The sequence below is a fragment of the Dama dama genome, chromosome 10 (assembly GCF_033118175.1).
Source record: "Dama dama isolate Ldn47 chromosome 10, ASM3311817v1, whole genome shotgun sequence".
Lineage (NCBI taxonomy): Eukaryota > Metazoa > Chordata > Mammalia > Artiodactyla > Cervidae > Dama > Dama dama.
Genome location: NC_083690.1, coordinates 29,231,968 through 29,254,013, shown reverse-complemented (window position 1 = coordinate 29,254,013; position 22,046 = coordinate 29,231,968). Strand labels below are relative to the sequence as shown.

The following is a 22,046-nucleotide window of genomic DNA, read 5'->3' as shown; positions in this document are numbered from 1 at the left end:
AAAAGACAAACCTATGTAGAAGAATTCCAAATAATTTGTGCATATATTTAACTTTCACTCCTTTGATACGGGCTGAACATAGGCTTCCTTCCAAAGGAGAGAGGGGAAAGAATAGTTTTCCTATAGAAAAGGAGAGGGAGGAGTAATTTTACAGTGGAGAAACCTCACAAACACTACCACAGCTTGCGGATCAAGGTCAAAATCAAGGGAGCTTGACATGATGTGATAAAAATGGCACTTTACTTCTGTGATCTTCCTCCTAAAAACCTACAATGCAAGTCTTATGAGAAAAACACTGGACACATTTCAGTAGTGGTGCATCCTGCAAAATACTCATGAGTACTCCTCAAAGTTGCCAAGGTCATCAAATTAAAGAAAGTCTGAGAAACTGCCATAGCCAAGGGGTATATATAAAGAAACATGACAACTAAATGTAATGTGTTATCCTGGATGGGATCCTAGGACAGAAGCACATTAAGTAAAACCTAAGAAAATCTAAACTATGGACTTCAGTTAATAACGATGTGTCAGTATTAGTTCACTGATTGTAATACATGTGTTCTATACCAATATAAGATGTTAATAATAGGCAAATTCAGGGTATATAATAGCTCTCTGTGCTATCTTCTCAATTTTTCTGTAAATTTCGAACTACTAAAATACAAAGCCTGTTCTTTAAAACAATTAAGAATTAGTTTTAAAGCAATGCTATGTAGATTTGCAAGCCGTGCATACAACCCACCACTTGGTTTTCATAGGCAGTGATCCACTCTAATGGGGTATTGCCAATATGCTGAAAGAACTTCACAGTTTCTGAACTAAAATGGTCAAAGTGTATTGGACTCATCATGGTCTTACTAGTTTGCAGACTGACAGGATCATGGGTACATTTAAGTTGTGAGGCTGGAAACCCAGAAACGTAGGGCTGACTGTGCCTCCTTATTCCAGCTGAGCCCTCTTGACCCTTCCAAAGCACACAGCCAGGTTGACCCTCCTCCTGCCAATGATCTCCTGTGGGAAATTATAGTCCTCTCTGTGTCTCTCCAGCTCAACTCTGGAACCAGCATATGCTGACATACTGATCTTAATGTGAGTCTTTTTTATCTTCCCTTTGTTCAAAGTCAGAGACATTCACTCAACTTTATGAAGTACCCACCTATTCTTCCACCTAGTTTAAGAAGCAACTTCTTATCAATAGCAGAAACTCCTTTATGTTTAGCCTAAACATTGCTTCTAAATGATAAAACTGTTCTATAAAGATATTAAAAAATAATCATCCATTTAAAAAAATTCCACTAGTAGAATTTTTAAAAAAAGTCTTTGCATGTAGTGGAACATATGGCAGCGACAAGATCACTGCACTGCAAATGACCACAGAGTATTCTGGGAATGGGCAGGGTACAAATTATAACAGACTCTCTAGAGGCTATTTCATGTTGTGAAAATCTTACAAATTTAATGCAGGATCTTGAAAGGTCATCTATTTACAGTCAACCAGTGCTTGGGATCACTCTAGATTTTTTTTCTTCTTTTTTTTTTAAAGATTCACCTTATATTTTGAGCTTTCCTGGCTCAGAGAGAATTTCAAATTTTTGAAACTGGTAAAGAAAGAAATGCTGCACTTTCTGGCAATGTTCATATTTTTACTAGCCAACTTTACTAGAATCAGAAAAGTACAGTCAAGCAGGCAGGAGAGACTTTCAAAAATACAAGAGGGCATCAATTTCCTGCTGCAGGAAAAAAAATAATGGTAAACGGAAAACAACTGGATTTAACAACTAGCAGGTTACTGATGACCTATAAAATAGCAAACTCGGTAGAATACTCATTGAATGACTGAGTCAGTATATAAATGATAAGGAAGAAGGGAAATAGGTACCAAAATTAGCAAGGAAGATGGGACAGTATCTCTGATTTCAGAAGGCAAGATGATGAATAAGGAGAGAAAATGAAGGTAAAGAGTTTGCTAATTCACTAAACAAACACTAAGAACCTAAGTACTCTAGGAAGTGCTGGGAATGACAGTCCTTGAGTTCAGGAACCTTGGCTTCTTAGAGAAAACAGCATTATAGATGGGCACACAGCTCTGAAAGAAGTGGTCCCCAAGGAGGTTTGTTTTATAGTTTTAAAGAGCAGAAGTTCACCAGGTGAAGTGAGATAAGGAGAGGAGGTCTAGCAGTAGAGAAACCTTAGTTGGGCAAACAGATAAGAGGAAGGAAATAATATGGCAGTGCCTTGTCAAGGCCCCAGGAGTAGGCATGAAATGAAGCTGAAAGGACTTGATTGTAAAGGCCATTAAAATCAAATAAATGTTTAGGCTTTTCTCCTACATACTCTGTAAGATGTCACGTGTTTCAAAACTACAGCGGAGAAATAATAAACTGGGAGCTGGCAACATAAACAATGAGGATGTTGAATTGTCAGTGCCCACTCTAAATTATTTGTAGACTAAATGATTTGTTTTGTGGATTTTGTTTTTGTCCTTTTTTCCATTTCTTTCCTTTGTTTGTCTTTTGGTTATAACTCTGCTTTTAGTACCCTTAAAAAGGCATTCATCTGTAAATTGCTAGCCTAGTTATTAAATGGGATTTGATGGGATCTGATTAAGATTAGAAAAAGATCTTTTCATACAAGTTTCAGAAAAAAATCTTCCAGTAACACAACAGACACAGCTGTGCAACCACACTGGGTGACACTTTAAAGATAAGAAAAGAAAGTGAGTTTACATGGAAATAATCTAATAACAAATAGTGCCAGGTGTACTGATATTACTATTCACTGGGGAGATAGTAAAATAAAAAGTATAAATGTCAAAACTGTGTAGTCATAAGACTTCTGGTTCCAGATGAGAACTGTATTTCTATAGCTAGAACCCCTAGATATTATATATAAAACAAATATAAGAAGACGCTGAAAGGTAGAGATAAGAAGGCAGATTGGCTAGGGTTATAAAATTAATCCTATTTCTACAGAATTCAATCAACATGTGCAACTGAAATTAAAAACATAATACCATTTATAATTGCTAAAACAGAAAAATACTTAGGTATAAATCTAGGGCTTCCCTGATAGCTCATTTGGCAAAGAATTCACCTGCAGTGCAGCAGACTCCAGTTTGATTCCTGGGTCAGGAAGATCTGCTGGAGAAGGAATATACTACCCACTCCAGTATTCTTGGGCTTCCCTTGTGGTTCAGCTGGTAAAGAATCCGCCTGCAATGTGGAGAATCTGGGTTCGATCCCTGGGTTGGGAAGATCCCCTGGAGAAGGAAAAGGCTACCCACTCCAGTATTCTGGCCTGGAGAATTCCATGGACTGTATTGTCCATGGGGTTGCAAAGAGTCGGACAGGACTGAGCAACTTTCACTTTCTTTACATAAATCTAACAAAGTACAGGACGTACATTCTAAAAACTATAAATTTTTAACAAAATCAAAGGTCTATATTTAGAGACATATCATGTTCATGATGTCAATAATTAAGATCCAGTGAGATCATGACAAACCTGTTAGAACAGCTAACCTAAAAAATGACAATACTAGGTGCTGGGTAGAATGCAAAAAATCTGGATTTTTCATGCACGGCTGGCAGAAATGGAAAACAGCATTTTGTTGTTGTTTAGTTACTAAATTGTGTCCGAATCTTATGACTTCATGGACTGTAGCCCGCCAGGCTCCTCTGCCCACAGGATTTCCCAGGCAAGAGTACTGGAGTGGGTTGTCATTTCCTCCTCCAGGGCATATTGCCAACCCAGGGATCAAACCTGCATCTCCTGCTTAGCAGACAGGTTCTTTACCACTGAGCCACTTGGGAAACCTGTAAAATAACATACAGCCAGTCTATAAAATAGTTTGACTTTTTTTTTTTTTTAAAGAAAACCTACAACATACACTAACTATATGACCTAGAAATTACATTCCTGTGCATTTAACCCTGAGAAACAAAAACTTATGTCTACACAAAAACCTATACAAGAATGTTCAAAGCAGCTGAAATGGTAATAGCCCAAAACAGGGAAAAACCTTTAACAGTTAAATGGTTGAACAAACCATGGTACATCATCCTTACCATGGAATGTTACTCAGCAATAAAAAAGGAATAAACTACTAACATGTGCAGTGAGTCACATGGAACTCAAGGGTATTATGATGAGTGAAAATGTTGATCTCAAAAAGTCACATTTTCATGATTTTATTTATATGTGATTCCCAAGATCATAAAATTATAAAGATAGAAAACAGGTTAGTGGTTGGCAGGGCTTATAGGTAGTTGGGGATGGAGGGTAGGTTGGACTCAAAAGGGGTATAAGGATCTTTGTGGCAACAGACTAGTTTTGTAACTTGATGGTGGTGGTGATTAGGTGAATCTACATGTGATAAAATGGCAAATGAATTTGTCTTGAAAACAACACAAATGAAGGTGTTGAAAACTGGTGAAATCAGAATAAGGTTTGCTGATTGCATTCATGTCTATTTCCTAGTTGGCTGTTGTCTGTTTCCTGGTTGTGACAATGTCCTTTACTCATGAGAGATATTTATATCGCCAGGGTAAAGCAGGTAACAGGTACATGAGTGTTTCTGGACTATTTTTGCAGTTTTCCATGAATCTGTAATCATTTCAAAATAAAAGGACATGATATTCCAATCTCTTCTCTGGCTGTCTTCTGGTATTACAGTAAAACAACAGCAATGCAACTGCAGCTTATCCTCCTGTTCTGAAGCCCTAGGATTACAAACAGAAACGGAGCACTCTGCTGAGAAAACAGGGAATGATAAACAGCTGTTGATGATTCTGACCTTTCTGGTTTCAAGTGACCCTTCCCAGCTTGTAAGTCAAAAGAAAGAGCCACTCCAACAAGTGTGAAAAGTGGCTACTTCATAAGAAGTTATACTTTCATCTCTTACACTAGGCACTACCCTAAGAACAGAGAATAGGAAGTAATTGGAAAATTATGAGGTCTGCACACTTCAATACCAACAATGTAAAAGAAAAGAAGCACCAAAAAATAAATACATAATGGGGAACAATCCAAATGAGATTTCTATTTCCCTTTGGATGGGTGTCTGTGTTGTTTCCTTAGAGTGGTGGCTTGCAAAACATGAGTGCAGAATACTCACTGGAATATTTTAAACTCTGGAGGGAAGGGCAGTGATACTGGATATCTGCTGGGTACCACATCAACCAGTAGCATGAGAGAGTTCACAGTTTCAACATTAGGTTATGCTACGTTTCTTTCAATTATGTCCTAATAGATGGAACTGTTGGTTCTTTCTTTCAACCTATGGTTCTTGTGGAGAAGTTACTGAGGCACTAGGGAACTATGAACGAGAAAGTGACCAGAAAATTACTAGAGCTAATCAATGAGTATAGTAAAGTTGCAGGATATAAAATTAACACACAGAAATCCCTTGCATTCCTATACACTAACAATGAGAAAACAGAAAGAGAAATTAAGGAAACAATACAATTCACCATTGCAACAAAAAGAATAAAATACTTAGGAGTATATCTACCTAAAGAAACAAAAGACCTATACATAGAAAACTATGAAACACTGATGAAAGAAATCAAAGAGGACACAAATAGCTGGAGAAATATACCGTGTTCATGGATTGGAAGAATCAATATTGTGAAAATGAGTATACTACCCAAAGCAATCTATAGATTCAATGCAGCCCCTATCAAGCTACCAACAGTATTCTTCACAGAACTAGAACAAATAATTTCACCATTTGTATGGAAATACAAAAAACCTCAAATAGCCAAAGCAATCTTGAGAAAGAAGAATGGAACTGGAGGAATCAACCTGCCTGACTTCAGGCTCTACTACAAAGCCACAGTCATCAAGACAGTATGGTACTGGCACAAAGACAGAAATATAGATCAATGGAACAGAATAGAAAGCCCAGAGATAAATCCACGAACCTATGGACACCTTATCTTCGACAAAGGAGGCAAGGATATACAATGGAAAAAAGACAACCTCTTTAACAAGTGGTGCTGGGAAAACTGGTCAACCACTTGTAAAAGAATGAAACTAGAACACCTTCTAACACCATACACAAAAATAAACTCAAAATGGATTAAAGATCTAAATGTAAGACCAGAAACTATAAAACTCCTAGAGGAGAACATAGGCAAAACACTCTCCGACATAAATCACAGCAAGATCCTCTATGATCCACCTCCTAGAATATTGGAAATAAAAGCAAAAATAAACAAATGGGACCTAATTAAACTTAAAAGATTTTGCACAACAAAGGAAACTATAAGCAAGGTGAAAAGAAAGCCTTCAGAATGGGAGAAAATAATAGCAAATGAAGAAACAGACAAAGGATTAATCTCAAAAATATACAAGCAACTCCTGCAGCTCAATTCCAGAAAAATAAATGACCCAATCAAAAAATGGGCCAAAGAACTAAACAGACATTTCTCCAAAGAAGACATACAGATGGCTAACAAACACATGAAAAGATGCTCAACATCACTCATTGTCAGAGAAATGCAAATCAAAACCTCAATGAGGTATCATTACACGCCAGTCAGAGTGGCTGCTATCCAAAAGTCTACAAGCAATAAATGCTGGAGAGGGTGTGGAGAAAAGGGAGCCCTCTTACACTGTTGGTGGGAATGCAAACTAGTACAGCCACTATGGAGAAGAGTGTGGAGATTCCTTAAAAAACTAGAAACAGAACTACCATATGACCCAGCAATCCCACTCCTGGGCATACACACCAAGGAAATCAGATCTGAAAGAGACACATGTACCCAAATGTTCATCACAGCACTGTTTATAATAGCCAGGACATGGAAGCAACCTAGATGCCCATCAGCAGATGAATGGATAAGGAAGCTGTGGTACATATACACCATGGAATATTACTCAGCCATTAAAAAGAATTCATTTGAATCAGTTCTAATGAGATGGATGAAACTGGAGCCCATTATACAGAGTGAAGTAAGCCAGAAAGATAAAGACCAATACAGTATATTAATGCATACATATGGAATTTTAAAAAAATGATAATAACCCTATATGCAAAACAGAAAAAGAGACACAGATGTACAGAACAGACTTTTAGACTCTGTGGGAGAAGGCAAGGGTGGGATGTTCTGAGAGAATAGCATTGAAACAAGTATACTATCAAGGATAAAACAGATCACCAGCCCAGGTTGGATGCATGAGACAAGTGCTCAGGGCTGGTGCACTGGGAAGACCCAGAGGGATGGGATGGAGAGGGAGGCGGGAGGGGGGATTGGGAAGGGGAACACATGTAAATCCATGGCTGATTCATGTCAATGTATGGCCAAAACCACTACAATATTGTAAAATAATTAGCCTCCAACTAATAAAAATAAATGGGAAAAAAAAAAAGAGAGAAAGTGAGAGCGCTCTGTGCTGGGGTACAGACACCTCAGGGTGAGCACACTGGAGTTCTCACCTTGACCACCTCTCTCACTGACGTGCTTTCTAAGCACAACTTGTTGACTCCATCATCTGATATCTATATTCTACTGGAATTGCTTGCTGATACTGCAGTGAACTTATCCACTCCCTATCCTAGGTCCCCGAACAAACCAATAAAAAGCAATATGCAAACAGTACGACCTCAGTGAAGTTCACAGTCACTATCACCCACATACCGAAGTCAGAAACCAGGGAGTCACGCTTGACTCTGCAGACTCTTTAATGTAATAGCCCTCACTCAGTACTTCCCCAAGACCACCTCCTCCCAACTCTTCCCCTTCACACCAATTTGTTTCAGACCCTCAGCATTTAGCCCTCAGACTGCTGGACTTTCACAACCAGTTTTAACTGGTTCCTCTGTCTTGCTATTCATCCTTTATAATGTTGCTAGAGAAATTTTTCTGCAATTCCAATCTGATTGTGTCACTCCCCTACTTAAAACTCTTTGGTGCCTGCCCACACCATATGGAAAAAAGCACATTTAGGATATCATTCAATGCCATCAGTGATCTTGCCCCTGCCAAATCACCCCTGCTCCTTTTAGCCCTTCTCTTCATCTCCTGCCCCACCAAACTACTTTGGAGTTGTTCCAATGTGCCAGGGCTCCACACTTCCTCATGGACCACATTTTGGCCATCATTTAAGACACAATCAAACAGCAACTCCTCTGTGAAATCTCTCCTGATAGTACCATAGTCCCAAGTATGCTCTCCTTTGGGCTCCATTCTAATCTTTCATCATTGATCTAAAATAATTTGCGGGCATTTATTTGTTTAGATGTTTGTCTTTTTTGGTAGACCATTCTCAAAGGCAGGGATCTTTTCTTTAAACTCATCTTTATGTCAACACAGTGCCTGACACGTCTGGATATTCAACACACATTAAAGAAAACAATGAAGGTCAATCTCAGACTCTCTCTTCTGTCTGGCCTGTACTTTCTACCCATGTCTGTCATTGCATTTATCACACTAGATTTCAGTAATTTGCTTGGCCATCTTCTGAGGGCTCCCTGTGGATAGGCGCAGGCCAATAAAAGCATCAGTAACAACTATTATTTACGAACTGCTGATTTTATTTTAGGTTCCCTTCTGAGTACTTCAAATATATTAGCTTTATTCTTAACAATAACATCTAAAGTCAGTATTATTAGTGTCAGTTTCGAGATGAAGTTTAGAGAGGCTTAATTGAATGGAGGAGAGAAGAAAACAATCAGGCAATATAGGACAGCAGTTCAAAATAATTATGTACAGAATGCATGTTAATAGTAATCTTTAGTACATCCACTAAAAGAATAGAAAAAGTATATAATTCCCAGCCTACCTGGAGCAAAACTAAGACTTACTATGGCTGAGAAAAGGAAAAAAGTGCAGAAAGGGAAGGAAGAGGGGTTCCAGAAGAAGCTGGAGAGGCAGACAGAGACTGATCACTCAGGATGCTGGGGGCCACATTACACGATTTTAATTTTCATACTAAAAGCAATGGGAGGTCAATCAAAGGCAGTAAGAGATCTACGCTCTACAAAGACTTCTTTGGCTATGGTGTGAAGACCAGACTTAAGGGAGGAAGAGAGAACTTTGCCACCATTGTCAGAACTATTTCCAGGGCACTGCCCCTCCAATCAAGTAATTTTTTTAAAGGTACTATCTTACCTGAAAAAGAAACAGTGATTAAAAAGCTAGAAAATAAAATTCTGGTTTTTGGCTTTAATTTTTTAAGATTTACTTTGTAAGTTAACTGTCTTTGCAGCTACGTTAATGAACATTTCAAATACTAGGCGGCTTTTATTTCTTTGTTCCCTGATACTCCCAGAACACATTCTTCTGTCTAAATATTTAAGTTTGACAGATCATTAGGTCAGATATAGATAATCTCACTGCAACTAAGACATGAGGGCCTTTTAACCTCCTGTTTGTTTGAGCCTAGATCAAGTGACATTTTAATTGAGCACTTCTAATATTATTAAATATCATTAACCTATGAAGCTGCTCTGGAAGCCACTTAGGTTGTAGGGAGGAAAAAGTGAGACTCGTGTTGGAATTAATGAAGCCTGACTTGACTCGCATAAAAAACATTTTTATAAGAAAAGGTAAGCCCATTCTTTAATCTTTTTGGTATTAATTTATCCTTATTGTGATATAATTCACAAACCATAAAATTCAACTTTTAAAGTATACAATTCAGTGGGTTTTCACACAGCCACAAAGTTGTGCAAGCAACACTACTATGTAATTCCAAAATATTTTCATAACCCAAAAATAAATCCCATACCTATTAGCAGTTACTTTCCGACCTGTTCTTCCCCCAGCCCCCATCAACCACTAAACCACGTTCTGACTCTAAGGATTGATCTGTCTGGACATTTCATATAAACAGAATCATATATCATGTGGCCTTTTGTGTCCATTTTGCATCTAGAATAATGTTTTCAAGGTTTAACAATGTCCACTTTTTTTTAAAAAAGGAGAGTATGAACAGAAGACTAAGCAGAGAAGTAAAATGAGCCTCTATGTATCCATCAGTTAGCCTCAAAAGCCCTCAGCCCATCAACACACCCACATACTTCTCACCTAATACCATTTTGAATCAAACCCAAGACACTATATTATTTCTGTATAAATATTTCAGTAAGGGCATATCAGTATGATTGCTACGCTACTCTAACACTGGACTTCTGATTGGGTATTTTTTTCTTTTTAAGAGCCTACCTCTAGCAAAAACTGAATTTTTCCTTTGCTAGGCATTATTTACTTTAAAAAATACATTAAATTTAGGTACTTTTTCTGTGTACTAAAAACACTAAAGAGGAAAAAGGAAAACCAAAGTCCCAGAAATATTTCTGCAGAGGCCGGGATTCAAAGTGATCTAAAATTTGATAAACACCTCAATATTTCTTTTGACAGTCAAAAACCGTCATATGAGGGTTGTTTACTATTTTAGCTTTCCCTTGTCATTCTGGGTAAAGGACTAGAGGTTATTACAAGGGTGTTTTGTTTTGTATCTCAGGATGCGCCAGTTACAAGCCAGAAGGCACTTCAAGTGCCTGAGTGAGGGCTGAAAATGAAGCAATCTCACACAGAAAAGAGGGTTTATGAGTCCAACAGACAGAATTCAGGGTTTTCTTAAAGTTCATTATAGGAAAGGTAGCCAACAAGTAGAATTTCACTATAATAAGGTGAGGGGAAAAATAAAGAGAAAAGAGAAGGGAGCAAGAAGGACAAGGGTGATGGAAGAACGCATACCTGAGCTGTTCTTACCTTCTTGTGAGCTATTAGAAGACAGTTGGAATGCTCGTGTTCACAAGCGATTTCATAGTCAGGGATCAGATCCACCAACTCACAGACAAAGCGCACCACCTCCTCATGCCAGGGCACGTTGGCCATGGTAAGACTGCTCGCCGAACTCTCTCCACAGTAGGTAACACCCTGTGGAAACAGAGACAGTTATGGGCCTATTCAGATGTCACAGATTAAGAGCTTCAGACCCAGACACGCTTCTAGAGGTCATCCAACAAACCAATCCAGGGCTTCCCTGGTGGCTCAGACGGTAAAGAATCTGCCTGCAATGCAGAAGACCCGGGTTCAATCCCTGGGTTGGGGAGATCCCTTGGAGAAGGGAATGCTACCCACTCTAGCATTCTTGCATGGAGAATTCCATGGACAGAGGAACGTGGCGGGCTACAGTTCATGGGGTCATAAAGAAACCGTACATGACTGAGCCAACTAACACACTTTCAAACCAATCCAAGTCAATCCAATCTATATTTTAAAGTGAAGAAAAAGTAATACAAAGATGATAAAATTGGCTTAGAAGCTCATACAAGTAGCAAGTGACAAAAATAGCATGGGGATTCCCAGGCCACGGCTCTCTGCACTCTGACAAAGCTGGGGGCGTGGGTACCTGTGCTTTCTGCTACATCGCCATCTGCACAGTCTACTCACGATGATACTTTTCACCTGATAGTGTGCCTTTCCAATCAGATTCACTCATGCAGTGTAAGAGACTGACTGTCATGGGATTATAATAATGAGGGCATAGCTGACACCCACAAAAATTCAATGAATAATTTACTGACTGGGGAAATAAAATGAGCTCCCATTTCTAGTATAGTTTAGATTTGAGATTGCTAAGAAAGTGAAAGTTGCTCAGTCGTGTCCAACTCTTTGCAACCCCATGGACGATACATTTCATGGAATTCTCCAGGCCAGAATACTGGAGTAGGTAGCCTTTCCCTTCTCCAAGGGATCTTCCCAACCCAGGGATTGAACCCAGGTCTCCCACACTGCAGGCGGATTCTTTACCAGCTGAGCCACAAGAGAAGCCCAAGAATACTGGAGTGGGTAGCCTATGCCTTCTCCAGTGGATCTTTCTGGCCCAGGAATGGAACTGGGGTCTCCTGCATTGCAGGCAGATTCTTTATCAACTGAGCTACCAGGGAAACCTGAGGCTGGTAAACTTTCTGTAAAGGGTCAGATAGGGAATCCTTTCAAATTATTCTCTAAAGAGATCACTTTGTAGTATATTTTGTATGTGGATGTGTATTGGGTTGGCCAAAAAGTTCGTTCAAGTTTTTCACATGTTATGGGAAAACTCAAACAAACTTCTTGGCCAACCCAATATAAACACAGAATCATGCCAAAATGAAAATACATTTGTAGAAATACATATATATATATATACACACACATATATACATGTAGATATATACATGTATCTACCCCTACAGAGATTTTCTCATTCAGTACAAACACATTAAGATAAATTGATTTTTAACTCTTTTGAATTCTACCTGACAGCCCAAGCATCTAAGACCCAAAAGTTCCATAATTAATTTCTTTGACTGGTAAGTTACATAGTGATAAGCGAGTAATGACTAATTTTCAATAATAAGGAATATCTTAACTTTGTAGGCTCTCTAAATACCTAAGAAATCAAACTTACTTGAAAAAAAGATTTGAATAGTCTAGATATGCTGCTACTAAGTAGAGAATAACTAAAATTTAAAAAGATGCTCTCTCTGAGACACACACATACACAGACTGGAGGGGATAGAAAGACTTTAAACGAAAAGCTCACAATGGGCAAAGCAGAGTGATCGTGACCCTACAGATGGCAGAGCTGGGAGGGGGCCAAAAATGCAGATGAGTTCTGCAAAACCCTCTACTCCAGATGGCTGTTCAAAGACTACTGTACACTACACTGAGATGACCTTAGCTGAACATAAACTAGAGGCAACTCAGCTTAATTTCAATAAACTAAAGAATCTTCTCTATTAGCCCAATGATTTACAGAATTCATATAAACTGAGTTCGGGTTTTAGCTGAATAAAAAAAGCAAACAGTAGTTTAAAAAATCTTTAAGAAAGCATAGTTGGAAAACTGTACTGAACTTGCCCAAATGTATTAAAAACACACAAAAATGATTTATTCATAAGTCAAATTAGCCATAAATATGAACTTTACTTCACTTTAAATACTGTTTATGATGGACAAATTATATGAATAACCAAGATAGTGGCTAATTCAGAGGAATTTATTTTTAATATTTACCTTAATTCACTGAAGCAGGGGTTTTAGGTAAGATCTTATATTCATGACAATGGCTTTGGAAAATAGTTTAATTGATTTAGCCATGCCGCTGGTGTAGTAGTTATCATGCAAGATTCCTGGGTGGCGCAGATTATGCTTTGTACTTGGGCTTCCCTTGAGATTCAGCTGGAAAGGAATTACCTGCAATGCAGGAGACCTTGGTTCGATTCCTGGATCGGGAAGATCCCCTGCAGAAGGGATAGGTTACCCACTCCAGTATTCTTGGGCTTCCCTCATAGCTCAGCTGGTAAAGATTCTGCCTGCAGTGCAGGAAACCTCGGTTCGATCCCTGGGTTAGGAAGATCCCCTAGAGAAGGGAAAGGCTACCCACTCCAGTATTCTGGCCTGGAGAATTTCATAGACTGTATACCCTATGGGGTCGCAAAGAGTCAGACACGACTGAGACATTTTCACTTAACATTGATTATTCAGCAATAATAAAGCACAATATGCTAAGGAGGGATTTGGTTTGGAAAGGAAATGAAAGTGTGACTGTCACAGGTCATCACTTGGCCTTCACCAATACTTTCTCTGTATGTTCACATTACAGATTTTAATTAACAAAGTATTTTCTTGTAAAAATTCTCTTCTTAGCCAAACAAAATCCTCGAGGTGGGCAGTATGGGTTCCTTCCTGAGCCAACTACAGAGCCCAAGCCTTCATCGCGACACAGCTGCAACAGGTAGAAACCTGCCCCAGTGAACCGGGGCCTTCCCTGGTGGCTCAGAGGGTAAAGAATCCACCTGCAATGAGGGAGACCTGGGTTCGATCCCTGGGTTGGGAAGATCCCCTGGAGGAGGGCATGGCAACCCTCTCCAGTATTCTTGCCTGGAGAGTCCCCATGGACAGAGGAGCCTGATGGGCTACAACACATGGGGTTGCAAAGAGTCAGACACGACTGTGCGACAAAGCACGTACCCAGCAGTGCGCTGGTCTCCAGCAGCTGCCCCTCGGGGGCTCCCCACTCTGCATGGGCTACTTCACATCACGCCACACTCCTGTCCACCGGCGACCCGCCTGGACCTGATTCCTGGTCGCACTTGCCCCTGAACTGTCTCAAGATGTTTCATTTTCCCTCATACCACAGCTCTCTGCCACCTTCTCCTACCAGCACGACCCCCCATTTATCACCAGCACCATGTTCTTTCCTCACAACTCTGAAAAAACAACATCCTTAAGGAAACAAATTGGAACGATGTGGCGGCTGAAAGCACTCACTCCAGATATCTGCAGGCTGAGCAGTGACAGGCAGACCCAGAGAAGTTCCCGAGGAGCAGGACCACTTACGTGTCTTCATATTTGTGGTAAAAAGCACCACCCACACCATTCCATTTGGAGAAGGAAATGGCGACCCACTCTAGTATTCTGGCTGGGAGAATCCCAAGGACAGAGAGGCCTGGTGGGCTACAGTTCATGGGGTCGCAGAGAGTTGGACACAACTAAGTGATTCACACACACACACACACACCATTACATTACACTGGTGTCTTCTGCAGGGACCACTCTGCTCAAGGAGATGGGGGCCAGCAGGTCTTTTTTATAGGCTGCTTAGAAAGTTCACCTGGGGATTCAAAGTCTATGGGAAGAGCAGTATTTTGGCTCTTGAAATTCTAATTATACTGACTGGGTATCAAAAGGCTCCTGATATTATTCTTTTGTCCTTGATCGTCTGAGAACAGAAGAAATGTCTTTGTAACTTTTTGCAGCAATACATGTCACTCTTTTAAAAATGTTTCAATCACTGCCCACCACCCCCCCAACACCAGCCCAAATTTCTCAGCATAGCACCTGAGGCCTTCTTACTAGACTCAGCATCTAGTCTTTCCCCAGCTAAATTCTCCACGTTTCTTTGATCTTTGGCCAGGAACCCCCATCCCATCTAATCCCAAATTCATCATGTCTTGTGCATATCTCTTATCACATAATGGGCATAAATCCTGAGCTCTCAAAGGGCAGAAACTGTACCTTGTTCTTCTCTGTACCCTCAACCAATCTGTTCTAAGATCAAGTCACAGATTTCTTCCATGACATTAGACTTCATAACTCTTTTCTAATACAAAATTTCCTTCATATGTTTCATGACTTTTCTGCTCTTTAATGGTTATGAACCAACTGAAACCACTGCTCAGGTACTGCTGCATACTTGAACAACTAACAATTGTAAGGAATCTCACCAATATGACCAATATTCCTTACATTTGTGTGCAGAAAGAGGGCGAGATATGCTAAGCCATTTATTTTGCAAGGTGCATTCTGCAAGGACTGAGCTCTGTCGAGAGTCACAGTGCTAACGGGAAGAAGGTTTTAAATCATTTGACAACAAATAATTACTGCACTTACTCATCTCAAGGTGCAGTGCTAGGCACAGAATACAAAGACAGTATTTCATTTACAAAATGGATTGTGCTATGAAAGCTTCTCAATAAGGCAGATGTTTACAACGCCGAACACATTTTCTTAAACAAGTAAGCAAATAACGATGGTTAACTTTCTCAGGCTAGCAAATAGAGGCCCATTTAAGCCTAATGAACCCAAAATACATGATAATTTACAGGGAATGGAACAGAGAGATGTTTTATGACACTAAAACTGAAAGTAAAGAGAAAATCGATATAATAAGCAGCTTCTATTGATTCATTTTTAATAATATGCTTGATGGAAAGTGATCTAAGCAGTTATTGAACCCAGGCATATGTTACCCCCTTGAATTCTCAACCAAAGCTATTAAATTGAAATTATTAGTCTAATTTTAATACTGAGGAAATTTAGGCTCAATGAAGGTAAGTAATCTGTCCCAGGTGACATCAGTACCTTTTAAGAATACAGCAAAGTTCACACATCTTCCCCACTGGAGACTATGAGAGACACTGCTACACCCTCCACGTTCACACACACATCCAGGAAATCCAGGGAAAGGATATGAATGGTATCTGAGAGCCCCAGGTATATCACTATCCCAGGGTCATCCTATATTATCAATTTCACATCTTTAGGGCATTCATGTGACCTTGAGGTACTATTAAGCTTTAACACTAACTCCTTTTGAAGGTTAGACCCTGGGAGACATTTTTTCTTTTTTTACCAAGAGATAGGTAAGAGATGGGCTTCTCTGCTGGCTCAGATGGTAAAGAATCTGGCTGCCCATGCAGGAGATGCGGGTTCATCCCTGTGTCAGGAAGATACTTTGGAGAAGGAATGGTTACCCACTCCAGTATTCTTGCCTGGAAAATCCCATGGACAGAGGAGGCTGGTGGGCTACAATCCGCAGGGTCACAAAAAGTTGGACACAACTCTGCGACTAACACTTCACTTCACAGGTAAGAGAGAAACCTCCAGGTGCCACTTGGTATCAACGTGCGAATTTTTTCCTAATTTGTCCGTTTGCTAAAGGTCAAAGGGCCTAGTCTTCTGCCTTCACACCCACATCCTGTCTCTACGGGAGCTGTGGAGTGAGTACCACCCGGCAGTCTCCCTTCTTCCAGCCCCTAAGGAATCCCCTTACAGGCCTGACAGATTAACAGCTCTCTCAAAAGTATGTTTACCATAACGCTTACTTCTAAAAGTTTGTTTTTGGAGGAAGCTGACGTTATCTTAAGCTGCCATACTGCTGGCTCTTATCAGTTGTTTTTTGGAGTGGGTTTATTGTTATTATTTTTAAAACTCTTCCATTTTAGAAAAATTTAACTCTAATAAGAAAAAACAACAAAAAGTTCCCTTTTCAGACATGGAATAGTTGAACCCTACTTAACAGGAAAGCAGGCCTTCTCCATTTACTGATTTCGCTTCAGTCATGTGAATTATAAAAAGTAATGCATGCTCACTGCAACAATTCACATAACACAGAAATATGAAAAGTAAAACAAGCCTTTCCTTCCCCTTCTCCCAAACAGAACAGTTAACAGTCTGATATGTATCCTTCCATACTTTCCTTATATAAATGTATGTAAACATATACTGTGAAAATTTACTCAAACAATAATTATTCTATAACTTGCTTTGCTTCTTAATAATATACTATCTTCTGTAAACATTCCTTTTCCTACTTCCGTTAAAAAAAACATACTTCACTGCCTTGCTGGACAAATGAGAGATGAATTTAGTAAACCATGTGATCTAATCCTCAAAGGCCCAGGTACTTGAGGGGCTTCCCTGGTGGTGGTCCAGTGGTTGAGAATTCGCCCTGCAATGCAAGGGACACTGGTTCAACCCCTAGTCTGGGAAGATCCCACATGCCATGGGGCAACTGAGCCCACATGTCACAGCTACTGATGTCCTTGGGCCCAGAGCCCGGGCTCCACAACAAGAGATGCCACCACAACGAGAAGCCCAAGCACTGTAACCAGAGCAGCACCCACTCACCAGAACGAGACCGCCCGCGCACAGCAGCGAAGACCCAGCACAGCCAAAAATCAATCAATCAATATAATTAAAAAAAAATGCCCAGGTACTTGATATTACAGAGTCAAGTGACCATCACATACTTTCTCCTGGTACAACACAAACTGTTTTCTATTACCCTATATTTTAAAAATTTAAATATGGCATTTTACATCGTGATTAGATTACACACTTCTCCAAGAATTTTTCAATTAAAAAGAAAAAGTCTCTCCAAGTAGCTCATTTTACTTCTGTAGATGTGGCCTTGCTCAGCAAGACATCCATTTCCCAAACAGCATATCCAAATTTAGGCACAAACTCTGTACCTATGGTGCTTTGACGAGGCCTGGCACGTGGAGAGAGCACAGAAATATTTGTTAAATGCAGGGATAAAACAGTAAAATGGAAATCTTGTTTGAAAGAAACTATGTCATTATAACATCTCAGCTACAGGCAAGAAGGCTTCATCTATTTCCAAGTCATAGTAATAGTTTATCCAAATACAAAATGCCCATCAGAGAATTACACTGTTTACAAGGTGGTCATCTTTCATTAAAAAATAATTCTGGTTGATTCTTTTCAGATTGTAAAATATCTTGTTCATTAAAGAAAACATGAGTGCAAAGAAAGAAGGAAGGAGAAAAAAAGGTGATGGTGTGATTCAGCCAAGTTGCTTAATAATAGATGTTTTACTGCAATATAATTTGAAGCAACATTCTTTAATAGCTAAGTCATAAATTAAACCACCACTAATCATTGACATTGGCAAAGTTTTGTTAAGCCAAGGCATATATTTAAGATGTAGTTTGTATCTTTGCATCATTAGAGTTCTTGCCAAGAGGAGCCTTTTGAAATTAAGAACAACTTTAAAAGTGTCTTTGACCTGACTAGAGATTGCTACACACTCAGACAGCAATATTTCATCTGCTCCAACCTCCCCATCCCTCCAGAAGACAGTCATACAGAATGCTGAACTTACTAAAAGAGAGCTCTAAAACTGAAATATCCTTTGATATGACAGAGTGCACCCAGCTTCATAAACATGAACTGAAGAGTGGAGCTTTGACAGACTAGGTGAATTTTCTGGTCACTTTTTCTCATTTTTGCATATTCTTAGTTGTCCATGAAAGCCTAGCATATTATCTGCCTCTTAATATTCTACAACTTTAACTACTTACTATCTCACACTGATGACTTCCAAGTCATTATTGCCAGGCTTGCCTCATCCCCAGGACTCCAGCCTTATATATAACCTATGGCTTATTTGAACATACCCTTAGATATTTAAAAGCTATCTCAAATTACTCAGGCTGACACAAAAACTCATGAAATCGCTCCCCAAATCTGTCTCCCTTCTCCACTGGTCTTTTCCACATCAGCAAACTGTGCCACATCCACACGGTTGCTTAAGCCAAAAACCTAGGTACTATTTTGATTCCTTTTATTCTGTCATTCCCTATATCATCTAACAAGTTCAGGTGGATCTACTTTCAAAATTCATCATGAAAGCACCCACTCCTCTCCAACTATATCACCAAAGACCTTCCCCAAGCCATCACACCTTTTCCTTGGCAAAAGTTTTGTTACTGGTCTACCTACTTCTACTACTGCCCTTGTAACCAACTCACGGCAACAGCAGGGTGATCTTTTAAAATCATAAATCAGATCTCATCACTCTCTAGCTTTTAAAATCCTTTCCAAGTACACCAGGTATAAAAAAAAGTTGTATCATTAAACTTAGTATAAAATCTGATTCTCTCATCCTTGTGTGAAAGGCCTAACAAAATCTGGCCCCAGCCCCCTTCTCTGATTCATCTTGTACCACAGCCAACTCCAAACGCCCCAGAGGTCACAAAGGCCCTCTTGCAGACTAGCTGTGTCATCTGCCCAGAATTCTCTGACCCCAAGCCTTTGAATATTGTGTTGCTTCTTCTTACTCAAGTATCTATTTTTAAGAGTCATCTCCTCAAAAAACCTTCCTGCTTACGAAATCTAAAACAGTCAACCACAATATCTAGCAAAACAGCATATCCATGGATCCTCTCACACATCAATCCACTTACAGGTATCTATCCCAAAGAAACACTGGCAAAAACATGACATTAAATGCCGCCTGCTGGAAATCACCACCAATGAAATAGTCTTGAAATGCAAACACACACACACACACACACACACACACATGATCAATCTTCTTTTGATCTAACTACCAACCCACAGAAAATATATGGGGCAGAAGAATATGTAATAGGTCAAAAAATAAATTTTTGTTTTAAAATGTAAAAAAAAATGGAACTAACCAGGATAAATGACCCATTTTTTCTAACAACATAAATTACTAGGGGAACAAAAAACCCATGGAAGCAGAACTAATAGACTAAAAAAATTAAAGACAGAAATAATCCAATTCTAACCCTTACTTGGATCTAGATTTTCAAATAACCAAGACAGTTGGTTTAAGAGGATATGATGTATATACACACAATCAAATATTACTCAGGCATTAAAAAGAATGAAATATTACCATTTGCAGCAACACAGATCATCTAGAGAATATCATACTAAGTGAAGTAAGTCAAAAAAAGACAAATGTTACAGGGGATCATTTATGTAAAGAATCTTGAAAAAAATACAAATGAATCTACATACAAAATAGAAACAGACTCACAGACATAGAAAACAAACTTAGGTATTACCAAAGGGGAAAGGGAAGAGTAAATTAGGAATATGGGATTAATAAACAAACAGTACTATACATAAAATAGACAAGCAACAAGGATTTACTATATAACACAGGGAACTATATTCAATATCTTATAATAAGCTATAATAAAAAATAACCTGAAATAATATATATAACTGAATTACTTTGCTGTATATCTGAAACTAATACAATATTGTAAATCAACTCTATTTCAACTAAAAAAATACTGTTAATCGGTTGAGTTTGAAACCTTATATGCCCCAAAACTTAAGAATTTACTATTAAAACTGTTTAGTTGTAAGAAGAGTACTCTGAATAAGTGCTTAAAGTGAGTGCATATCTTTCAAAAATACACACGGAAACAGCTATAGGTAATGGTATAATGTGAGGATTTGCTTGAAAATAATAGGTAAGGGCAGGAAAATGGGTTGGAGTACAGTTGAAACATGAGCTGGTAATTTTTGAAGCCGGGTAATGGATGGATGGGGGTTCATTACATCAGTCTCTCTACTTTTGTATATATTTGAAGTTTTCCATAGCAAAGGTTTATTTAAAAGTCAATTACTCACTATAACAGTGTTCTACTTCTCCGCATATTAAAGTTACTATGCAGTGGACAGTACATTTATTTTCTCTTGACAGTCTATGGCTCGCTAAAATATAAGCTTTTTATATGTGAGAGCAAATGCTTGGTCTTTACTGTTCTTATCCCCAATGGCTAGAACAGTGCCAGGATCTTGATTAATATTTTTGCATGAATAAATCAAACATCCAGGACCTCATGTAGGGTTTTAGAAGGGCTTCCCTGGTAGCTCAGACGGTAAAGCGTCTGCCTACAATGCAGGAGACCCGGGTTCGATCCCTGGGTCGGGAAGATCCCCTGGAGAAGGAAATGGCAACCCACTCCAGTATTCTTGCCTGGAAAATCCCATGGACTGAGGATCCTGGTAGGCTACAGTCCATGGGGTCGCAAAGAGTCGGACACTACAGAGCAACTTCACTTCACTTCACTTCAACTCCACCGTAGCCAGCAAAGTGCCAGGGGAAGTGTGCCCAGCACTGGCCAGCAGGGGCTTACCTTCACCTCGATAAAGTCAGGGTTCCCCAGGGACACCAGCTCGGCATAGGCCTGGAGCTCATCCACGTTCCATGCCTTCACTAGAGTCAGTCTGTAGACAGTACGTTGTTGCTAAAAGACAGGAAAAGACAACTTTGTTTTTAATCACCTTGGAAGATTTTCAAATTTCTTCAACCCACAGAAAACCCAGGCAATGTGAAATCCGGTATGAACTTTTAAAAATTGAAGTTTACACTTTGTAGAAAAAGATGAAAAAAAGTAAACAATATCATAAGACTCCCAGAAGCCTTATAGGCACAAATATTGGCATATTTCTCTTCTCTCACTAATAGTATCTAACACTAGATAAGTGCTAGTTGCTCAGTCATATCTGACTCTTTGCAACCCCATGGACTGTAGCCCGCCAGGCTCTCTGTCCATGGGATTCTCCAGACAAGACTACTGTAGTGGTTAGCCATTATTCTCTTCTCCAGGGGATTTCCTGACTCAGGGATGGAACCTGGGTCTCCTGCATTGCAGGCAAATTCTTTACTGTCTGAGTCATTAACACTGGATAAGACACCCAAAAGTTTCTTAACAAATACACTGATTCCATTTGGTCAGAAATAGTAAATTGACTAAATAGTTTTAGACTGTCAAAAATGAATTCAAATAACCTTCAGACTCTCTGTTATCAATCACTCAAACTATTTATGATAAGGGTTTTTAACTTACACTTTTCCTCTTTCCTGCTTTCTTACTACTTAATGATCCCTAGTTGGCAGAAAAGGCACAGTGATGAACTGTCAATGTTGCCATTTGTTTGTCTATCATGTAAAAAAAAGGTACTGATTTT

General features: G+C 39.2%; 1 protein-coding gene across 1 annotated transcript in view; it reads right to left on the bottom strand.

Moving 5' to 3' along the window:
• LOC133063690 (S-adenosyl-L-methionine-dependent tRNA 4-demethylwyosine synthase TYW1) overlaps positions 1-22,046 on the bottom strand; it is a 141,803-nt gene that overhangs the window by 11,402 nt on the left and 108,355 nt on the right. The window contains exons 14-15 of the mRNA XM_061153363.1: positions 21,212-21,322; positions 10,722-10,889 (exon numbers count right to left, since the gene is read on the bottom strand). Of these exons, the coding sequence (XP_061009346.1) occupies positions 10,722-10,889; positions 21,212-21,322 (279 nt within the window). The remainder of the gene's footprint in view (positions 1-10,721; positions 10,890-21,211; positions 21,323-22,046) is intronic.